We start from the raw sequence: 21,385 nt of genomic DNA, 5'->3' as shown, positions 1-21,385 counted from the left end.
GCCTAAAACAGCTCATAGGTTGTGGGTGGTTTGTTAACCATGCCAACAAGCCACCTTTGCCAAGTTCAGATGTCACAACAAGCCATGGTGCCCACCCACTGAGGCTTGAATATTTAAAATGATTGCCAGCATGCATCGCAGCCCACCATGGCTTAAACAATCAATGGTGGGCTATGGTGATTGTGCGAACTGGATAAGTGTGTGTGTAAAAAAGGACAAAAGGATAGAAGTAGGCTGGGGAGAAGAAAGAGAGACAGAGAATGTTGAATTCTAGAAGGTTAAAAGCATCTTGGGGTGTTTTGCTGCCTCTCTGGGCCTGACAGTAGGCCGTGTGTTTGGTGTGATGTTGGAGAACTCTGCTGTCTGGCTCCACCTATGCTCAGCTTGTATATTTGTAAATAAACTCGAATATTACCAAATGACTTAAGCCTCCAGTAATGTAAGCCTCCCTCCTTCCAAAGGGAACCAAACCCACGGAAGTGCTCACCCCTGGGACATCTCACTGCTCAACGGGAACTGGTAACAATGACAAGAAAAAACAAAGCCTCTCAATAAAACCGCCATTAAAAAACCATCCTCCCCTGCACTAGGTTGGGGCTTATGGGTCATGACTACCTGTTGGAGACCAGTGATCTATGGGTGAGGGAGAGAGAGAACACAGGAACATACTGAGTCAGACCATGGGTCCATCTAGGCCAGCCTTCCTCAACCTGGGGCGCTCCAGATGTGTTGGACTGCATCTCCCAGAATGCCCCAGCCAGAGGTGGCTGGGGCATTCTGGGAGTTGTAGTCCAACACATCTGGAGCGCCCCAGGTTGAGGAAGGCTGATCTAGGCCATTGCAGCAGCTCACCAGGGTTTCAGGCAGGGTTCTTTTCTACTCCTGCCTGGAGATGTCGGTGACCTTCTGCATGTGAAGCATATGCTGTGCTAGTGAACTGTGACCCTTCCCTAAGGGCCCAGAGGATAGAAATGCGGTAGAGACTGATGGCTCCATGGGGCGTTGATTCCACTCCGGGGTCCAGTCAGAACTCTAACGGTGCTGAAGCAATAAAAACCCAAGCCTTTCAATAAGCTGAAGCACCCTGGACAGCTCCTTTAGCGTTCTGACTGCATCTGACTGAACCCTGGAACGGATTCACCGCCCCACGGACCTCAGAGCCACCAGCATCCACTGTGTAAATGTCCTCGGCAGTAGAGTTCTCCAGTGATTGTACCAAACATCTTTTTTGTTGGTCTGCCAGCCATCCTGCAAGATGACAAGCCTCTCAAAGACCAGCCAGTTCTGGAAATCATAAGAAAGGGCGGGCATTGTCCCTACTCCTTATCTACCCCTGCCTTTAACCGTGGGGATAATCCTCTCCAATCCCCCTGGGACCACTGTCTTCCTAGGCGTTTCCTCCCTCCACAAAGCTCCTTAGCCCCCCAAGTGTGGATGAGGATTGGGAAGGTACCCGCCTCCTCTCCTGCAGGGGTTGGCCACCATTATCAGCTTAGTGTAAGTCTACAGATTTTCACATCGCGGGGAAGGGGTTTACCCAGCCTGTAGCTGGGGTGGTTGGTTTGCAAGAGCAGCTGCTGAGGCTGTTGTTCGACCGAGTCGCTCCCGCCCGCCCCCCGCCCCCCGCAGCACCACCCTTCCCTCAAACAGCCGAAAGCCTTTTAATCTGCCTTGGCGTTAGGTCATCGGAGGAACAGCTGTCAAGGCATCAAGCGCAGTAAAAGGAAAGAATGGAGGTCTGGGCTGTCAGCAGGGGGCCCTGCGTGCTAGGACTGGTTTTCCAGTCGCTGCCAGGCCACTAACACAGCCCCCTCCCCAGCGTGCACGCAACACACACATGTAAACAAACGCACCAGGTCCTGTGGCAAAGTTAAGCAAGCAGCTGCATAGCGCAGCCCTTGAATATGCAATCTAGGAACAAGCGGATACATCTGGCTATCAATTGTCCCAACAAAACAAATCATAGAAATCATAGAAAAGCAGAATTGGAAGGGGCCTACAAGGCCATCGAGTCCAACCCCCTGCTCAATGCAAGAATCCACCCTAAAGCATCCCTGACAGATGGTTGGTTGTCCAGCTGCCTCTTGAAGCCTCTAGTGTGGGAGAGCCCACAACCTCCCTAGGTAACTGGTTCCATTGTCGTACTGCTCTAACAGTCAGGAAGTTTTTCCTGATGTCCAGCTGGAATCTGGCTTCCTTTAACTTGAGCCCGTTATTCCGTGTCCTGCACTCTGGGAGGATCGAGAAGAGATCCTGGCCCTCCTCTGTGTGGAGGGCCAGGATCCACTTAGAAGAATCCACTTAGAAGAATCCACAAAATCCACTTAGAAGAAAAAGCGGGCACAAGAGAAATGGGCGAATGTACACCCCAACGCTAAACAAACTTGCACATGCTGGCAGTACAATCAAAGCAGCCTTTCTTCCAACTTGGGGCCGTCCAGATGAACCGGACTACAACTCCCATCAATGGCTGGAAATGATAGGAGTTGTAGTCCAGCACATCTGGAGGACACCAGGTTGCAGGGAGATTGAATGAAAAAGCATCCTGAAATAAACCAAGTTGAACACGGAGCAGACTCAATCTTGCTGCCCCCCAACTCAGCAAACCACCAGGGAACGGCACGCAGCCACCTTGAGTTCCACAATGGAAGAAAGGTGGGATATAAATGTAATAAATAAACATACAATGCAGACAGGTCACTTCAACTTTGCTTTCAGCAACTCTACAATCAATAAACCAGCACCCATGCTTACCCTTGGCCCACCACATAAACTACTCTATGAGAAATGGATTCACACTTGCTCTCCCGCTGCCCCAAAACAGAGAATCTATGCTGAGTCTCAAGATCGTGTTTCACTTGTTGCTATTAACACCATCAAGACCTTTGTTGTCCTAGACGAGGCTCAGCATGTGATTCAGAGTATGTGTAGAGTTCTTTCACCTCAGCTCTGCATAGCTATAGCCAATCCAGCTGCCGCGTTTAAGGGCTTCCATGTGGGTCTAAGTCCCTGCATATCTTTTTATTGTGAGTGCTCTCTCTTTCCCAAACACACATAAACACAGACACAATCCCTTTAAACTCACTAGACACCAGCCTTCCCCAACCTGGTGCCCTCCAGATTTTTTGGACTTCAATTTCCATCAGCCCCAGCCAGCAGGGGCAATGGACAGGAATGCTGGGTGTAGTAGTCCCAAACATCTGGAGGGCACAAGGTTCGGGAACGCTGCACGAGCCTCTGTACAACTCCACAAGGCCCTGGCTGGGATGTGGGCCATTCTATCCTTGCTTTGCCCCTACAGAGCGTCCTTTTCAGTCCTGGCTCTTGAGGAAACACATCTGCTCTCTCCTCCCTGGCAGAAACCACTGAGCTGCTTCAAAGGGTAAAGCTTGCAGCTGAAAGGTGACCCTCAGTTGCGGTTCCAGCATTAGTGGCCTTCAAAGTGACGGGCTTAATGCTATTAACACTGCAGGCACTGGCTGCTGCCCAGAATCACGACTGTGGACTGCACATCTCTGGGGGCTGTGCTCTGCTCGGAGAGAGCATGTCAATGGCCCCACATCAGGAGCCACTAATCCACAGAATTGTCCCCCACCCACAAAAAATCATCCAGGAAGCCTCAGTGGATCCACAGCAGATGCAGTAAAATGGCAGGAGGACTGCGCAAGCTATGCTAGAGATGCTCCCAGTGATGTGAGTTAAGAGGCAATCCTATCTATATCTAGACAGAAAAAAGCTCTGCAACTCCCAACATTCCCCAGCCAGCAATGCTGGGAGTTGTAGGACTTTTTTTCCTGTCTAAACATGCACAGATCTGCACCCTTAGTTAGTGCATTTCTATACTGCTGAAGAGCCAAAGCTTCCTGGATGATTCACAATGATTCAATCCTTTGTCCTGCACAGACACACACACACACCACACTCATACACACCCATCCCACTCAGAGGCCCCTAATTCAGAATGGAAGAATTAGCACTCAGAGAAAGTTGTTTTGGAGGCGTGCAGGATAAAGAGGTTTGTGACTATCCATATGTCAACAGTTGCAAAGTTGGGAGCGTTAAGACCCCAGGGATTCCTCGACTTCCCCTCCCTTCCGCAAGTAGTTCATCTCTTTACACTGTTAATCTTCATCTCTGTCCGCTCTTTCTTGCTGAATTGCCTGGCAAGATGGTGCAGCGCTGTGCGGCCCTGTTTCCTGGCCGCTCGCAGGTGGGAACTCCCTGCCTTCTTGCAGCGGTGCTTTTCTGGAAAAGGAGAGAAAGAGTGGGGGCAGTTGTTCTCATCTCAGGAAAGGTGCTTATATATAGGCCCTCAACACAGCCGTCTTGTTCCCCTTGGCTTTCCTTCCTATTCCCCCCCACCCTCAGATGCATCACTGTCCCTCGATTTCCCTACCCCACCATGAAATGTTGATTTGGGATCCTATAGTTGGTTCTCTCTCACAGGCAAGCCCTCCCAACCACCGAGGTTTGCAACAGTGCGATTTTGTGAAGGGTTCCCAAAGCTATTAGCAATGGAATGTTTATAAACAGGACAGCTTTGCAAGTGAAGTGAAAGGTTGATTCAAGGAAGGTGGAGCATTGTAAGGGCACAATGGGCAATGGGCAACAATCTTTGGAGGCTGGGGGATTCTAAGAGTGGCAGGCCAAAGGGATAACAAGGAGCATCACTTCACATACTGATATGAGCTCACTAGCCAAATCTTTGGCTACAGGTGTCTAGTCACAGATTAAGAGTTTATGAGTCAATCAGTTCCAATAAGCTGTTGATAATAGGAACTCTTAAAGTGATCTTGGTCAAAGAACTACTCACCCTAGTCTCTAAAACTGGGTATCAGTGGAAGTGAAACCAGGGTTCACAGGGTTGAAGCACCACAACCTTTTGATTAGCTGGGAGGATTACATCATCTGCTCCCCCTCCCCCGATTTCCCTGTTCTCTCTAAGTTGAGCTGCAATGCTCACCGTAACTGGGGGGCAGGGGATGGATTTTCCCAGCAACGATATATTGTTATGAGCTAACCCTGGTGTAATGCAAAGTATTTTGGATCGACTTAGTCTTGAGTGAGTAATTAAGACCCATTAGTTTATAAAAGACACATATAATACAGACAGATGGATCAATGCAGCTGCCTGCATTCCTGGACTCTCCTTAGGAGCACGGCTATGGGGATTGCCATGATGGACACCTAACATAAGAACCTAAGAGAAGCCGTGCTGGATCAGACCAAGGGTCCATCTAGTCCAGCATTCTGTTCACAAGGTGGCCAACCAGTTCTCAACGGGAAACCCACAAGCAGGACACAAGTGCAACAGCACCCTCCTGCCCATGTGTACATAGGCTCACTACCTCCGATATTGGAGGTAGCACATAGCCATCAGAACTAGTAGCCATTGATAGCCTTAGATAGCCTTCTCCTCCAGGACTCCACGACCTGCACTTCAAAATGTACCACTACACCACTGGTGGACATCCTTGGATGGAGAAGTATAGCAGGTGACCTTAAGAGAATCTTAGAAACCAACTGCTCCTGTAACCTTATGGAGTCTACCTCAATTAATCTAACCGAATGTGAAGAAAATCATATATATATTCCAACCTCCTCAACCAGCCTTCCAAGATGTTCTTACCACCTTCCAACTGAAGTCTTTTTTGGATGCAGTTGGAGTTCAATGCTTCCCTCATCATACCACCTCTGCACAATTGTCATGGGCTACAATTAGTGATGCATGAGGAATTTGATCTTTGAGAATTCTCATAAGAATTGATCTGACACACACACACACACCACAAGTCATTGATTAATGTACTGATTCGCAATTAGTTATCCACCGGTTTTTGCTCTTTTCAAACATTCTGATGCAGTCCTTGGCTCAAAAACCACATCAAAATACATTTAGAAATCCATATTTAAAACTGCATTTAAAAGTGAAGTTGTGTGCAGATTAAAAAATAAACAGATAAATCGCAGATTAATGCGGAAATGGGACAGAACGGATTTACAGATGGACACATGCAAAAGTGGCACGGACTGGGAAAAAGATGGATTCATCCATCCTTAGGCAGATGCAGTGAAAAGTTCTCCTGAACAAGCTCAATTGAAATGAATGGGAACTGGAACCTGGTAGCAAATTTGCACAGAGCTCCATATATTCCAATGGGATTGTGCAGGAGAACATACTGCTGGATTTTGCTCATGGAAAACCAACAAGCCTCTGTTCTCCGTAAGGATGGGGTGCAGAGCCTCTTTCAACCCAAGGCCCTAATTCCATTTTGGAGAAGCTCTCGCGGGAGCGGGGGGGGGGGGGCATTCCAGTGATGGCTGAGGCCAGAGGCAAAAAGGGTGAAGCCCAAAATATCAGCCTATTGTAGCATAAAACTCTTACTGCCAGTAACTAAGCCTTAGAAGAGGCATTTCAACCTTTTAGAATAGGGGAAAAACATGCAAAAGCTGGAAACCACCCAGGGATTGGTGGTTGGGGGAAAGGGGGTGGGACCAGGGGAAGGGGCGTGGCCACCTGCGGAACCCTGGAGAGCCAGACTGGGGGCCCAGGTGGGCCAGATTTGGCCCCCAGACCTGAGGTTCTGCATCCGTGATTTAAAGCAACCCCTTCGCACAGAGCTGCCTGCTGGAGACACATGTAGAAACGTGATTCCCACATCTGCTTCCAGTGCTTCTGGATCTTGTCTGAAAGGAGGAGAAGCACATGAAACCCATAGGGAGGTGCCCATATGCACAGGTTATGCGTACCTCCCTCTTTCGGATCAAGCCCTGAAGGATACAACGAGCCCCCACGCTTCCACATTTGACGCGTCTGGTTTTTGACAGAAGTGGGATAGAGGTATTCCAAAAAGGATACATGTGCTTCTTCCCCCTTTGGACAAGACTCAGAAGAGTGGAAGCATGAGAGATGTCCACATCCTCTCCCCTCCCTTCAAGTTCTTGTCAAAAGGGATAGAAATGAGCATTTCCTGATGCTGGGACAGACTGCGCCTTTCCCCACTGGGGATCTGCACCTCCCCCAGATGAAACTTTGCAGTGGAAGTGAAGTCACTCCTGCTTCCTTTGTCGCTGCTTATGTCCAAGTGGCTCAGACGTGAAGACTGTTCTAAGGTGTTCCCCTTGCCCTGGGTGCTCCTCCGCCACTAAGCCCTGTTCCACTCCTTCCCACCCATCCACCTCAGAACCTCTGACCTCCTCCCTGAGTCCAGCCTGCCATCCCACCAGGCCTCACCATCCTTCTTTTCGCTGGGCTGACTCTTCCCACGGCTCTCGGTGATGTCCTTGAAGGAGAAGAGGAAAAGGACCACCTCGCCTTTCTCGTTCTTGATAGGGACAATGTCCAGCAGGCACCAAAAGGCTGTTCCTGCAGGCAGGGGAAGAGGGGGGAAAACGAGGCCCCACATCATATCTGCACCAAGGGGCAGGAAAAGATCAAAACTCCACGGCTCCCTTATGAGCACCTGAAACTTATGGCTGAACCAACCCCAGGGAACCACTTCTTGTAGCTTTCCTTAAACGTACGTTAAGGTCACTTCTGTGTCCCTAAACTGCCCATGATCAGTTTGGAGTGGTTCTACTTTTGGGCAGTGTCTTCCTACAGGCAAGGGCACTCTGCACATGCACAGAGGCACTTTCTCCTTAGATTATTTTGTGTGTATGGGGATGGTGTTGTTCTTGAGGGTGGGAAGGTACTCTACACCTGGCTCAAATGCTCTCTGTTAAACCAAAAACTGGTGACCATAGTCACGGCTGCTATGATCTGATCCAAATTTTAAAAAGGCTTGGCAAATCACAGACTAGGGACTGTGTAGTGCAGTGGCAGCTAAAAAACAAAAAAACAAGCAAAAAGGAGCTCAGCCTGAAGCACACGTTAAAAGAGCTTCTATTAATGCAAATTAATTGCACAGTGCATTTCAGCACATGGGTTCATCAGTTCTCAATAGGTAAAAAAGTAAAATCGGGGTAAGGAAACAATACTACCATGCTACAGTAGACTGGAAGAGCATTATTAAGAAAAGCATTAGTGTACAAAAAAGAGAAAACCAAAAAATAAGAGTAATAACAATTTCTTATGTGTATAACTCAGGCCTCTTCAAGCAGAAAGTCCATCACGATTTAGTGGTATATCTATGGAGGCCACTTACACATCACCAAAAAAGAGGACACGTGTCTCCAAAAAAGCGGGCACCAATTTGCATAATATTTGCATGTGCTTATTTATGTTAGAAATGCAAATTTAGGTATAATTTCTATAATATAAACAGAAATACAATAGAATGGGGAAAACTGACTAGGGCCACAGCTAGACCTAAGGTTTATCCTGGGATCATCCAGGGTTCGCCCCTGCCTGAGCACTGGATCCTCTGTGTGTCACCTAAGATGAACAGGTTTGACCCCTGGACGATCCAGGGATAAACCTTAGGTCTAGCTATGGCCTAGGTGACCTCTCTGCCTGCTTAGCACCATCCAGGGCCTAAAAGTTTGATGAGCGACTTCAAGGCTGCTGGCTACTCTACCTCGTTATGATTAGAATATAAATCGAACCCTACTGAATCAGGCCAAGGGTCTATTTAGTCCAGCACTCAGTTTTCACAGTGGCCAACCAGCTGCCCACACGAAACCCACAAGCAGGACATGAGTGAAACAGCATCCTTCTGCCCATGTTCCCCAGCAACTGGTGTACATAGGCATACTGCCTCTGATATTAGATATATCATAGAGGCAACAGGAGTAGTATGGCTCGGGTCCAGGTTATCCGAAAGACCGTATTCTCCCTTATGAGCCTGCCCATGCTTTGAGATCATCTGGGGAAGCCCTTCTTTCAATCCCACCATCTTCACAGGCGCACCTGATGGGAACATGGGGGAGGGCCTTCTCAGTGGCTGCTCCAGTGCTCTGGAACTCTCTTCCTGGGAGCTAGACTGGCTCCCTCCTTGATGTGCTTTCGGAAGCAGGCAAAACTGTCTTTGTTCCGGAAGGCCTTTGGCGAATTATCTGGGCCTCCGTCTATCCTAAGGACTTTCAAAATTGTCATGTATTTTAAATGTTTAATGTTTTAATATTGTAATATATTTAATATGTTTTAACTTCTGTATATTTCTTTTCATAGTTTTTAAAATCTATATATGTTTTAAATTTGTGAGCCAGTGTGATGTAGTGGCTAGAATGTTGGACTGGGAGTCAGGAGATCTGGGTTCTCGTCCCCACTCAGCCATGGAAACCCACAGGGTGACTTTGGGCCAGTCACAGACTCTCAGCCCAACCTACCTCACAGGGTTGTTGTTGTGAGGATAAAATGGAGAGGAGGAGGATTATGTATGCCACCTTGGGTTCCTTGGAGGAAAAAAGGTGGGATATAAATGCAATAATAAATAAATAAATTTTGTAAGGCTGCCTTGAGGCCCAGTATTGGGCAAAAGGTGGGATACTATTAGTACTACTACTACTACTACTACTACTACTACTACTAATAATAATAATCAATAATAGCATTCTCCTCCATGAATTTGTCTAATCTCCTTTTAAACCCATCCATATCGGTGGCCATCACTACTTCTTGTGGTAGTGAATTCCATAGTTTAACTATGCGCTATGTGAAAAAGTACTTCGTTTTAGCTGTCTTAAAGTTCTCACCAGTCGGCTTCATGGGTTGATTCCAGGTTCTAGTATTATGAGAGAGAGGAAGAAAAAAGTCTCCCTATCCACATTCTCCCCACCATGCAAAATTGTGTACCTCTCTATCAAGTCTTTGATTTTAAACCAGACTTGGACTGGACAGCTCATGAAATTAGAGGGCACCTTCAAATAGAGGGTAGTCCTCTGTAAAGTAGGACATCTGGCCACCCTCTCAGAATGATTTGCAGTATATCGGCAAGGATTGCGAGTTTCAATTGTCTAAGAATAAAAACATTTAAAAAGCTATATTCCCTCTACCCCACTAAAGAAGGCGAGGATGGGAGGAACCAGGAATATTTTGTGTGTGTGTGAAAAAGGACTTAAGCTTGGTTCTGGTACTGATCACAAATTCCTGAACTAAGCATATGCTCAGAAGCCCTTTGTTCCTTATTTCGTAGCTTTTGTCTGCCCACCTGAATCACTATTTTGCACCTGAGATTAGTGGGCATCAGGGTTATAATAATAATAATAATAATAATAATAATAATAATAATAATAATAATAATAATAATAATACCACCACCGTATTTCTTCGATTCTAAGACGCACTTTTTCCCCCATATAAACATCTCTAAAAACGGGGCTCGTCTTAGAATCGCAGGTCATTTATTATTTCTTAGAATCAAAGCTTTTTTTCTGTTGGTGGTACTGAAATTAGTGTGCGCCTTACAATCGATGGCATCTTAGAATCGAAGAAATATGGTAATAATAATAATAATAATAATAATAATAATAATAATAATAATAATCTAAATAGATCCCACAAGCCCAACATCTGCCTCCCCTGGTTATATAGTACAGTGGTCTGGTTTTTACACTGTTTTACTTTTGATCTATTAATATGAGGATCTTTGCTGAAATACATTGGGTATTTATTTCTGATGAGGACCTTTGCTGAAACGTATTGGGTATTTAATTTTTATTAATATATTATATTTTCTTTTGCCAACTGCTTGCGATTTTCCTTTAAAATTTACTCCCTGCTCTCTTTCTGTTTTATACTTCTGGGGTTATTTTTGAAGCTTTCTTTTTCTTTTGCAGGGGCAGCTAGACCTGATTTCCAAACTTTGGAACCGTAATCAGTGGTGGTGGTGGTGGGGGGGGAATGAATGCTAACAATAAGAACTATCCCTTTTTCTTATGAGTGCTTTTCTAAAATGGTGGTGTGGTTCTTATATTGTTTTTTGTCTATGGACCTTTACAGTTTCTTTCTTTGAAGTCTCTTGTCATAAAATTGCACTCTATATTTTCTGATCTTATCCAGCCTTTAGTAGCTGAAAAAGGCTTAGTTTATAATTCGTTGAGGACTTCATGGCAGCCATCCCCATCCCAGCGCCTTCTGGATTACAAGCACATCTGAAGAGCGTTGAGCTGAGGAAGGCTTTCTCATAGCATCTAGGTCTCAAGAAAGAGAGCCAGGCATGAAAACCATCTCTCTGCATGTCCCCTTGCACCCAAAATGTGCCACATATATGGAGTGACCCTCACCCTTGGCATCAGGGAGATTGCTAAGAGCCAAATGGGGAAATTAAGAACATAAGAAGAGCCCTGATGCTGGATCAGACCAAGGGTCCATCTAGTCCAGCACTCCGTTCACACAGTGGCCAACCAGCCATCGGCCAGGGATGAACAATCAGGACAACAGCACCCTCCCACCCATGTTCCCCAGCAACTGGTGCACACAGGCTTACTGCCTCAAATACTGGAGACAGCACACAATCATCAGGGCTAGTAGCCACTGATAGCCTTCGACTCCAGGAATTTATCCAACCCCCTTTTAAAGCCATCCAGATTGGTGGCCATCACTACATCTTGTGGCAGTGAGTTCCATAATTTAACTATGCACTGTGTGAAGAAGTACTTCCTTTTATTTGTCCTGGCTCTCCCACCAATCAGTTTCATGGGATGACCCCGGGTTCTAGTACTTTGAGAGAGGGAGAAAAATGTCTCCCTATCCACATTCTACACACCATGCATAATTTTGTACACCTCTATCACGTCTCCCCTAAGCCTCCTTTTTCCCAGCCTAAACAATCCCAGTTGATGTAACCTTCCCCCCTAGGGGAGATGCTCCAGCCCCTTGATCATTTTAGTCGCCCTTTTCTGCACTTTTTCCAGCTCTATAATATCTTTTTTTTAGGTGTGGAGACCAGAACTGGGTCACCACACCTAAAAAAAGGCTGTAGTTTGCAGGGTTTGCAAAGCACAAGCTGCTGAGGGCACTGTGGCTTTTAAAACAACAGCAATGAGCTAGCAACTTAAATTAGCTAGCTCCCACCCCTTGCCGTGCCTGGATACGTTCCTTCCCCAGGGCTGAAGAAAGAACCCAGGAATCCTGGATTCTGGTCCTATCTGCTGGGCTCCACGAGCAGGTCTGCATGTCCTCTGGGGAACATCCTCTGGCATAGGTGGGGCTCCCAAACTCACCTCCCTTCTTGTAGAAGCAGACCTCCGTCTGGTATTCCTGCTTTCCCTCCAGCACTTTCTCAATGCGCTGCAGAACCGTTTCGCTGGTCTCGCTGCCGTACAGGAAGCGGCAGCTGCAGTTCTTCTGCATGACTTCGGTCCGGGCGAAGCCAGTGAGGTCGCAGAACCCGTCAGAGCAGTAGACGATGGGGAAGCCGCGATGCACCTGAGCGTTGGCCAGGAGGAAGTTACTATCTGCAAAGAGCACAGAAGACAGGCCTCTGCCCTGAGTTATTAGGTCAGCATGGAAAGAACCAGCTGGCTTTGATTTTGATGGCTTACACAGCCTGTGCCCAGCCTGCTTTACGGCAGGAGGTATTGAACCGCCAAATCTCATTTTGGAGGAGCTCTCGGGGGGGCCGCATTCCAGTGGCAGGGGCCAAAGGCAAAATGGGTCGGCCAAAATACCAAAACAAAAAACAAAAAACCACTCCAGCATATTTTAGTTTAGAGCTCGTATTGCCAGTAACTAAGCCTAAGGAGAAAGACATTAACCTTTTAGATTCTGGAAAAACAGCAAATGATTGGTGGTTGAAGGAAAGGGGTGAGCCAAGGGGAAAGGCCATAGTCATGTGGGGAACCCAGGAAGGCTAGATTGGGACCTCAGTTGTGCTGGGTTTGGCCCCTGGACCTGAATTCTGCACCCCTGCTTTAGGGACTGCCTCCTCCAGCAGTACAACCTGGATAAAAATCTCTTGCAGGTGTCACTGGCTTTATAGCCGCAACTCTTCACCTTTAATTGTACCCACTGGGCACCCCATTGGCAGCCAAACCCCCTTTTCAATTAACATAAGCTGGAGACAGACAATGGCTTCCACTGCCACCCCAAGAGTTGAAGGTGGTTTGAAAGAGGGATTGGAGCACATGATGTGTACATTCATCCCACTTTTGACTCTGGATGAACAGGTTTGTCAAGTTTTGGTGTGGTTTCAAAAACTTGCCAAACCTATTTAACCAAATGAGACAGCTCCATAAAAGGTGTGTGTGTGCATGCATGTACTACAGGCAGCAAAGACTCTCTCAACCCACTTAAGAGCCATTGCTTGTCTCCAGCCAGATATTTACAGTCATATTACCTAATAAAGAAAAGCACCTCTGAGCATATCTCAAGTGCCCATACCTCAGCAAAGAGCCAATGCAACTTCCTCACAAACTTAAAACTAAATACCAGAGCTGTTTTCCCCTCAGGGCATGTGGCAGGGAGGCCTCCCACACAACCCTCCTTTTCTAAAACAAAAAAGGATGCAATGCCCTGGCCTGCACCTCCTTTACTAAATTTCGAGAGCATGATCCAAAGAACATTCTGACATGATTAAAGCTCGCTGTGGTACTTCCATGCCACCCTTCAACCTTCTCTCAATACTGCATATTTCACACCAACCACACCGTTTCACAGCAGGCTTCTTTCCACACGAAGCCCCTTTGCCTGTTGAGATCAAGGACAAAGGACAACACTCCTGCTTTGCATTTTCTCATTACAGGGCTAGTATTCAGGGCTGTTTTTGTTATGTCACCTACGTAGTGGAACTCTTTGCCTCAGGGGGCTCCTATGCGTCTGTCTGTCTGTCTCTAGAGACCTTTCGAAGCCTAGCTCAATCTTTTTTGTTTACATTGGGCATTTTCTCTCTCTGCTGTTCAGAGATGTTGAGCAAAATCCCAGCACCCTTAAGAAGCTGCTGGCCTGGACCCACCCTGGGCCTCTCTTTAGAAATGGCAACCAAGTCCTCAGCAAAGGGCAGTCACTGTTTTAATTTCCCACAATGTCCTGGAATGACAGATGCATTGTGGGAAATTAAAATGGCAGCTACCCTATGCTGACTGTAGTACTGCTATTGCCTCTCTCTGCTACTGCCCACCTACAATGCAGGGAAGGGTCCACCAGAGAGGACTTTGCTGGAGACCACCTCAAAATTGGAGCCAGACCCATTGAGTCCTTGTGACATCTACATGAAACCACCAAGACAAGGGGCAGCTGGAATGGGGTGTCACCAGTATGCAGACAACCCCCAGCTCAATCTCTTACCCTCTGGGTCCAGAGGAAAGATGTGGAAGAGCAGGATCTGTGTCTGAGGTCAGTGAAGGATTAAATTTGGGCTAACAAACTAAAGCTTAGCCTAGACCGGATGGAAGTGCTGTTAGTAGGAAGGAAGACTTGATCTGCATAGAGGAATGTTGAATAGGGTGACCCTATGAAAAGGAGGACAGGGCTCCTGTATCTTTAACAGTTGCATAGAAAAGGGAATTTCAGCAGGGGTCATTTGTATATATGGAGAACCTGGTGAAATTCCCTCTTCATCACCACAGTTAAAGCTGCAGGAGCTATACTAGAGTGACCAGATTTAAAAGAGGGCAGGGCTCCTGCACCTTTAACTGGTGTGATGAAGAGGAAAGTTCACCAGGCTCTCCATATATACAAATGACCCCTGCTGAAATTCCCTTTTCAATACAACTGTTAAAGATACAGGAGCCCTGTCCTCCTTTTCATATGGTCACCCTAATGTTGAACCTGTTCTGGATCGGGGTTGCACTCCCTCCAAAGCAAGGGTGGGCAACCTGTGACCCACCAGATGTTTTGGCCTACAACTCCCATCAGCCCTTGCCAGCATAGCCGATGGTAAAGGATGATGGGAATTGTAGGCCAAAAGATCCAGAAGGCCTCAAGTTGCCCACTCCCATTCTAAAGGAACAGGTATGACATTTGGGTACCTTGTCCTCCTTTGCAGAGGGTAGTTCTCTATTTGCAGAGCTGTGCAAGGACAGTCCTGTGTTTCAAGGTGTCCTCTATTAAAGAGCTGCCCAATCCAAGGCCAGTTTAAAGATCAAGACCCCTCAGAATAGAAAGCAGCAGGAGCCTCAAAGTTGACCATCAGCAGTGGGCACCTAGACAGCAGACTGAACAGCTCACCTGCTCACAGTCTTCCCTGCCATTTTTATTTCCCACACGCACCTGTATTGTATTTCTATTTAAATTTTACCCCTTCTGTTTAAACGTTCATCTGTACATATAAATTAACATATGTGCATTTTATGAAAATGAAGCCCTCTTGTGTGTGTGTTTTTAGGGGGGAGGGGGATGATGCATTTCCTCTATTTTATCAAAGTGTAATGGCTGCTCTAGGTTTGTGAGTGCTCCTGATCAGGCCAGATACAGGGTTGAGAGGGCCCCGAACAACCCCTCCTGTGCTGATGCACGTTAGCAGCGCTGACACTATGATCAGAGAAGAGTTGGCTGGGCCTGGGCTGCCATTTTTATTTCCCACAATGCACCGGACACATCATAGCTCTGGGGCACTGTGGGAAATTGAAAAGATGGCTGACAGATCAGCACCCATCACAGATGACCCAGGGCAGGCGTAGCCATTGGTAGACCCCTCTGTGATGCTAACAGCTACCTGAGTGGGGTTTGCTCTCATACCCTCTCTACTCCCAGGAAAACAGGTGCCAGCCCTGTCTGGAAATACATTTGCCCAGCTTTGTCTGGAACACAAATGACTGACTTTTGGAGAAGCCACTGATGTTGCCACAGTTATTACACTTGCCCTAGTTACTTCAACATTAGATTGCTATAATGCATTCTACGTGGAGCTGCCCTCGAAAAACGTCTGGAAGCTTCCGTTGGTGCAGAATGCAGTGGGAGGACTGCTGACAGGAGTCTTTTGATCACATATATAGCACTGTCTCTCTAGTTTTGCTTCTGGGTCCAATTCAAGATGCTTGTTATTACTTTTAAATCCCTAAATCAGCCTTCCCCAACCTGGTGCTCCCCAGATGTGTTGGACAACAACTTCCACCAACCTATCCACATCTGGAGGGCACCAGTCTAGTGAAAGCTGCCCTACATGGTTTGGGACCAGGTGATCTAAAGGACCACATGAACCTACCCACGAGTTGCACTCATCAGGGAAGGCCATGCTGCATGTCCAGCCACTTTCAGAGTGGTGGAAGACAGGGGTGTGGGATCAGGCCCTCTCTGTAGAAAACCTTAGACTCTGGAATTTACTTCACTGTTTCTATTGTTGCCCTTCACTTTAGCTATTTAAGTGGCAAGTAGAAACAGCCTAGTTTACATGTGTTTTTCCTCTGTAATGATTTTCTTTCTTTCTTTTTTGCTGGTTGTACTGCTTTATGTTATTATATGTTATACTGCAGCTGAATCAGTTTTCTTGTCTAGCATTTTAATAAAATATGAAGTTTTCATATGTTTTGATAGCTGCTCTGAGAGTCCTTTATAGTCCTGAAGATGCAGGATATAAAAAACTATATAAATTACATAACATAAAAATTAGAGGATGATTATAGTCTGATTGCTATAGTGCCATTAGTGTACATGATGCTTTACAAAAAAGTATGAAAGAATAGGTACCCGACCCAAGGAGCTTACAATTTGAAATTTGAAATGAAGGAGACAACAGAGGAAGAGCTATGATTTATTTCAACAGCTGTCAGTCCTGTTATTAGACCCTGGTTTTATTATCGTTGCAAGCTTTAGCTGGTAGGCTGTCCATAAAATGCTTTGGTTTTTAACAGCCTTGGATCTACTAAAAGGCAAAGATGAGTCCAGACAGCAGTCCTTCAATGCCAATAATAGCAGTGGAGTGGGAGACAGAATGATTTGGCCCGTGGAATACAATCAAATGGAAAGACCTGCACCCAGTGGCAGCTTTCCTCTTGAGGAAAATAGCAATTTCAGTGGAAAGTTTTGTGTGTGTCGGAGTGGGGGTGGGCGGGAAGAAACCACCAGGACTGCCTCATGGCAGACCTGCCTCCAGTCCTCCTCCTTGATGGCTCCTCCCCATTCCATCCCCAAGAAGGGAGGCTTTGCCCACACCAGGCCCACAGGGGCTGTGCCATCCCTCACCCTGATGCAAATGACTGTGGATCTTTGGGCTGACTGTGCAGCTGGCTTCCTAGAGACTCAGCAATTGCTAGAACCAGACACACACCTGTCCCCTCTGGTGATGGTGGTGGAGAGAGATGTGTCCTAAGTTGACTTGATCCCTGTCAGAAGCCTTGAAGAGAAATTGTGATAATGAGTGAACTGGTGTTAGTTCACAGGCGGGATCTGTTGCTCCCCCCCCCCTTTCTCTTCCTACCCCATTGCTTAAAGTGCAGGTTTTGCCTCTCAGTTAAAACTGCAGGTCAAAAAGGACCAAAGAGGTAGCTGCTACTCAGAATATAGGCAAGGCTTAGTCAGGCAAATTAGCATCTATTTGGAATAATGGACCCTGTGTCTGGAAAAAAAGTACTGTACAAAGCACTGAAGCCTCCCCACTACCCAAAGAATAAATGGGAGCTCTCCTCAACTGTATTCCCTTATTCCTGTGATTTTACCAGGCATTGTCTACTTGTTTTGATTTGTATCGCCAGAAGTCTTAGGGGCTAGAAACTTGCTATTTAAAGAAATGAAACAGCCATGTGGAGTGTGATTGCAGAAGCATGGAATATAGGCCTACATATGGGAGAACAGCAGGAAAGCTGGGGGATAAAGAGGGAGAGCAAGAGGACAAGGGTGAGCTGGAGGGAAGGAAATTTGGGGGTGGGTGCAGCAGCTGGGTTGGGCACATTAGCTGATGTTGAGATAGGGGCTCATGCAGTACTGCAGTTAAGTAATCCCAGACTCTGAATTAAATGGACTTACAGGAGGAGCACCTCCTTAGATGCTCATGTGTAAACCAGCCGTGGTGTGTTTGAAGGCCCACCCTACTTATTTTGCTGAGCAGGTCCCTGGACATCTGTCCAAAAAACCTGTCCTGATGGCACCACTGGGCCCATGAAAAATGCCCTTAGCAAAAGATCAACTGGGGTGGCAACTCTGTCTAGCCCCACTCCACCCTTGAAGTTTTCACTGTAGCCAAAATTGTAGCAATTGTATGAGACTGTCAGAGACCAGAATGTCGTGGGATGTCCTAGAAAAAGGAAGAGTTAACATTTCCCGCTTGGCCCAATTTACGTTGGCTCCTTTGCTGCATGACTTTGCCTCCCCGTGCACAAGGGGTTTCTGCCAGAGGATACACCCGTTGCAGCTTTCCCCCTTCTGACTGGCTGTCCCTGCTTGATTAGATGCTTTCCACGGTGTTGATTAGGATGTTGCCACCTTGCGGGCAGGCGGAGTGCCAAGGAAGACAGATGGCCTTCAGCGTAGAAGGTGCCAAAGAGGACATTTGGGTTAGGATTTCCTCCCAGCAAGGTCAAAGTGTTGCTCCAAATGGGACCCGGGTCCATGTTCTCAGACAGGGCCAAGGATCTTAGAACTGGATGCAAGAGCCGGGCCCAATGCACAGATGGGATTGCCTGTGTGTTCCCTCCAGATCGTGTCTGTGTTGCACATCAATCACAGCCAGCAGTGAAATGAATGGGAAGGGCATGGTAGGTGCTCCTTCACAGGTCATTTCCATCAAGCTTATACAAAAGAATATCCCAGTAAATTGTGTCCCATGTTAGTGTGTGCATGTGTGTGGTGGTGGGATTTCTATTTTCTGCATCAGGCATTAAAATGCCCTGATCAAGCAAGGAAGTTGGGCCACAATCTGGAACCCATGGCTCTTGTGGCACACTGTTCCATGTGCTAATGGCTCCAATGGAAGAATCCAGTCTTGCTACCACCACATGAGGGCTTAATTTGAGCCAGGACACAGCCCTACATCCTGTTTTCTATATTGGTGCTCAGCCTTGGGAGATGTAACATCATAATATGGATGTCTGGGCCTCTGTACATATGAAGAGTACCTTTCCCTCATTGCTGAGCATCCATAAGTAAACTTCCCACCTGGGGGCTTGAAGGGTTTGATTTCCGGGCATGTTTGAGCCTCGGCATCTCTTTCATCATGGACCAGAACTGCATTTGAAGAGGGTGTCATAAGTGGCTGATATCACTGGACCGTGATTCCAGTTTGTGTCTTTTCTCCAGGACTGGCTAGGGAGCTTTCTCATCATTCTACCCCATGGACAGGGAACACGTGGCCCTCCAAATGCTGTTGGGCTGCAACTCCCATCACGCCTCACCATTGGCTATGGTGGCTAGGGCTGATGGGAGTTGCAATCCACCAACACGGGGAAGGCAACACGTGTTCCCCACCCTTGCCCCCCTACCCTAACCCAATTGGAGTTTAACTCTCGGTCATCTCAGGTCACGGCTTGGATTAACTTGGGAGAGGCGAGTGAGTGAGTGAGTGAGCGAGCGAGCGAGTGTGTGTATGTCAAAAAATAGTTTGCATCTGTAGCTAAGTCCAGTTTTTGGCTTCTAGGATGCAGGATTAGGGGGCTGCTTAGATGGCTGTGTATTAAAATGTGTACTCTCCATGGTCCTGAGCAGCTCTCTTTCTCCCTCCCCCCTCTCCCACTTTCCACGCTAAACAGCAGCCTGTAAGCTGCACACCCTGAGAGGACACAAATGAACTTTCGGATTGAGCATCAGCAAAGAGTAGCTCATCAGAGGAGCCGCCCAGTTGTCTAGAAGCATGATCTGGGAGCGGTCCAAAAGTTGTTTTATCAGGGCAGATCTATTCAAATCCCAGACCTTTATTCAAGCTGCATTCTCAGCTGTAATGAGACACTGGGAAGGGCAAACAAGGAAGTAGCAGCCAAATTCAGCCTCATCTGGGCCATGAGATACTAGCACTCCCAGCCCTTCAAATCCGGCACATGAAAATAATGTTTTTCACACTGGATGCTTGTGGGATGCTGCCAGCGAAGGCTCGCATCGTTTAGCACAGGGATGGGCAGCAGATAGTTCAGGATCTACTGGTAGATCCCTGGGTGATTTGCAGCAGATTGGCAAGGTGTTCTCACTCCCACTTGTTTAGCAGTAGCAACAACACACACACCTTAAATTATACTGCTGCCAGTTGGGGAGGAATAAAGAGTGGGTTTTTGCATGGAAGGACAGTGACCTCTGCTCAGTTCTGCTTGGTGAAGGTTGGTTGCTCTGTTGTCAGTGTGGTGGTGAATCCAATCTGGGTTTCAGTCAGAACCAGTCTAAATGAGTTATCCATGCCTCACACCTTGGATGGCTCCTTTAGAGTTCTGACTGGTTCTGACCAGAACCTGGAGTGGATTTACCATCTCACTGACATCGGAGCCACCAGCCTCCACTGGTCCTGATACTAAAACAACAACCACAGATCAAATTTCTGGACTCTGAATTATTTAATTCTAACTGTACATCTTTTGCACCTGGCTCTGGCTGGTGGATCTTAGGGTTCTAGTAAAAAAACAAACACCCACCCACACCCACAAAGCAGACATTGCTAGCCTGAAGTCTGCCCAGTCCTAGTTCAGCATATTTTACTAGCAGTAAGCCAATCAACAGTCAAGGCTCAGAGTTCCCCCCAAAGTGCGGATTTTGACTCCATTGGGATCACTGAAAAGGAGGAGTGGGGTTATGAGCTCACAGCTGCTTGGGGCTCAGTTAAACAGCAGGGGACGGATCAAGTGATGAGAGAAGGGGAGACAAGGTTTAGCGCTTTGGGACACCTTCAGTGAAATATCTTTTTTCTCTCCCTTTCATTAGTTGGCCACATATACTATATATACGCACCACTCTTTCTTCTGGGGAGTCCAGGGCAGCTTGCACATGTTTAGAAACAGAGAGAGCCATAAAGTGGAGGAAGAATTGGTTATCTTTGACTCAGCTTTAACCAATAGGCAAGATCTGGTCAATGGGATTGAAGTAGCAGGAAGCCTAAGGGACAGTGACCATGTGATGTCAGAATTCATGATCTTATGGAAATTCACTGGTATAGGATGAAGGATACCAGGCATGGCAGTAGTACATGTGAAAAGGATCTTGGGATTGCAGTTGATCACAAGCTGAACGTGAGACAGCAATGTGATGCAGCTGCAAAAAAAAGCAAATGCGATTTTAGGCTGCATTACTAGAACTATGATTTCCAAGTCACAAGAAGTAATAGCTCTACTTTATTCTTCACTAGTCAGGCTTCTGGATGCTGGACTTTAACAAAGGTGTAGACAAACTTTAATGGGTACAGAAGAGAACAGTGAAGATAGTCAGGGGTATGGAAAACAAATCCTATGAGGAAAGGTTGACAGAACAGGGTGTGTTTAGCATGAAGAGGAGACCGAGGGGGACATCAGTTCATTCTTTAAATACCTTGAGGGCTGCCACATAGAAGAGGGCAACGACTTGTTCTCTGCTGCCCCAGAAAGCAAGACTAAATCTAATCAGCTTAAGTCACATGGGGGTAGATTTTGGTTAAAACGTTAGGAGAAAGTTCTTAATGAG

At 46.9% G+C, this 21,385-nt stretch overlaps 1 protein-coding gene across 1 annotated transcript in view; it reads right to left on the bottom strand.

Annotated features, from left to right (window-relative positions):
- KCNH4 (potassium voltage-gated channel subfamily H member 4) overlaps nt 1-21,385 on the bottom strand; it is a 67,410-nt gene that overhangs the window by 38,383 nt on the left and 7,642 nt on the right. The window contains exons 2-4 of the mRNA XM_063138587.1: nt 12,106-12,339; nt 7,235-7,366; nt 4,118-4,245 (exon numbers count right to left, since the gene is read on the bottom strand). Coding sequence (XP_062994657.1) covers nt 4,118-4,245; nt 7,235-7,366; nt 12,106-12,339 — 494 coding nt within the window. The remainder of the gene's footprint in view (nt 1-4,117; nt 4,246-7,234; nt 7,367-12,105; nt 12,340-21,385) is intronic.

The sequence above is a fragment of the Elgaria multicarinata genome, chromosome 11 (genome assembly GCF_023053635.1).
Source record: "Elgaria multicarinata webbii isolate HBS135686 ecotype San Diego chromosome 11, rElgMul1.1.pri, whole genome shotgun sequence".
Classification (NCBI taxonomy): Eukaryota; Metazoa; Chordata; class Lepidosauria; order Squamata; family Anguidae; genus Elgaria; species Elgaria multicarinata.
Note: the sequence above shows the minus strand (reverse complement) of the source record. Positions and strands in the feature narration are given on the sequence as shown.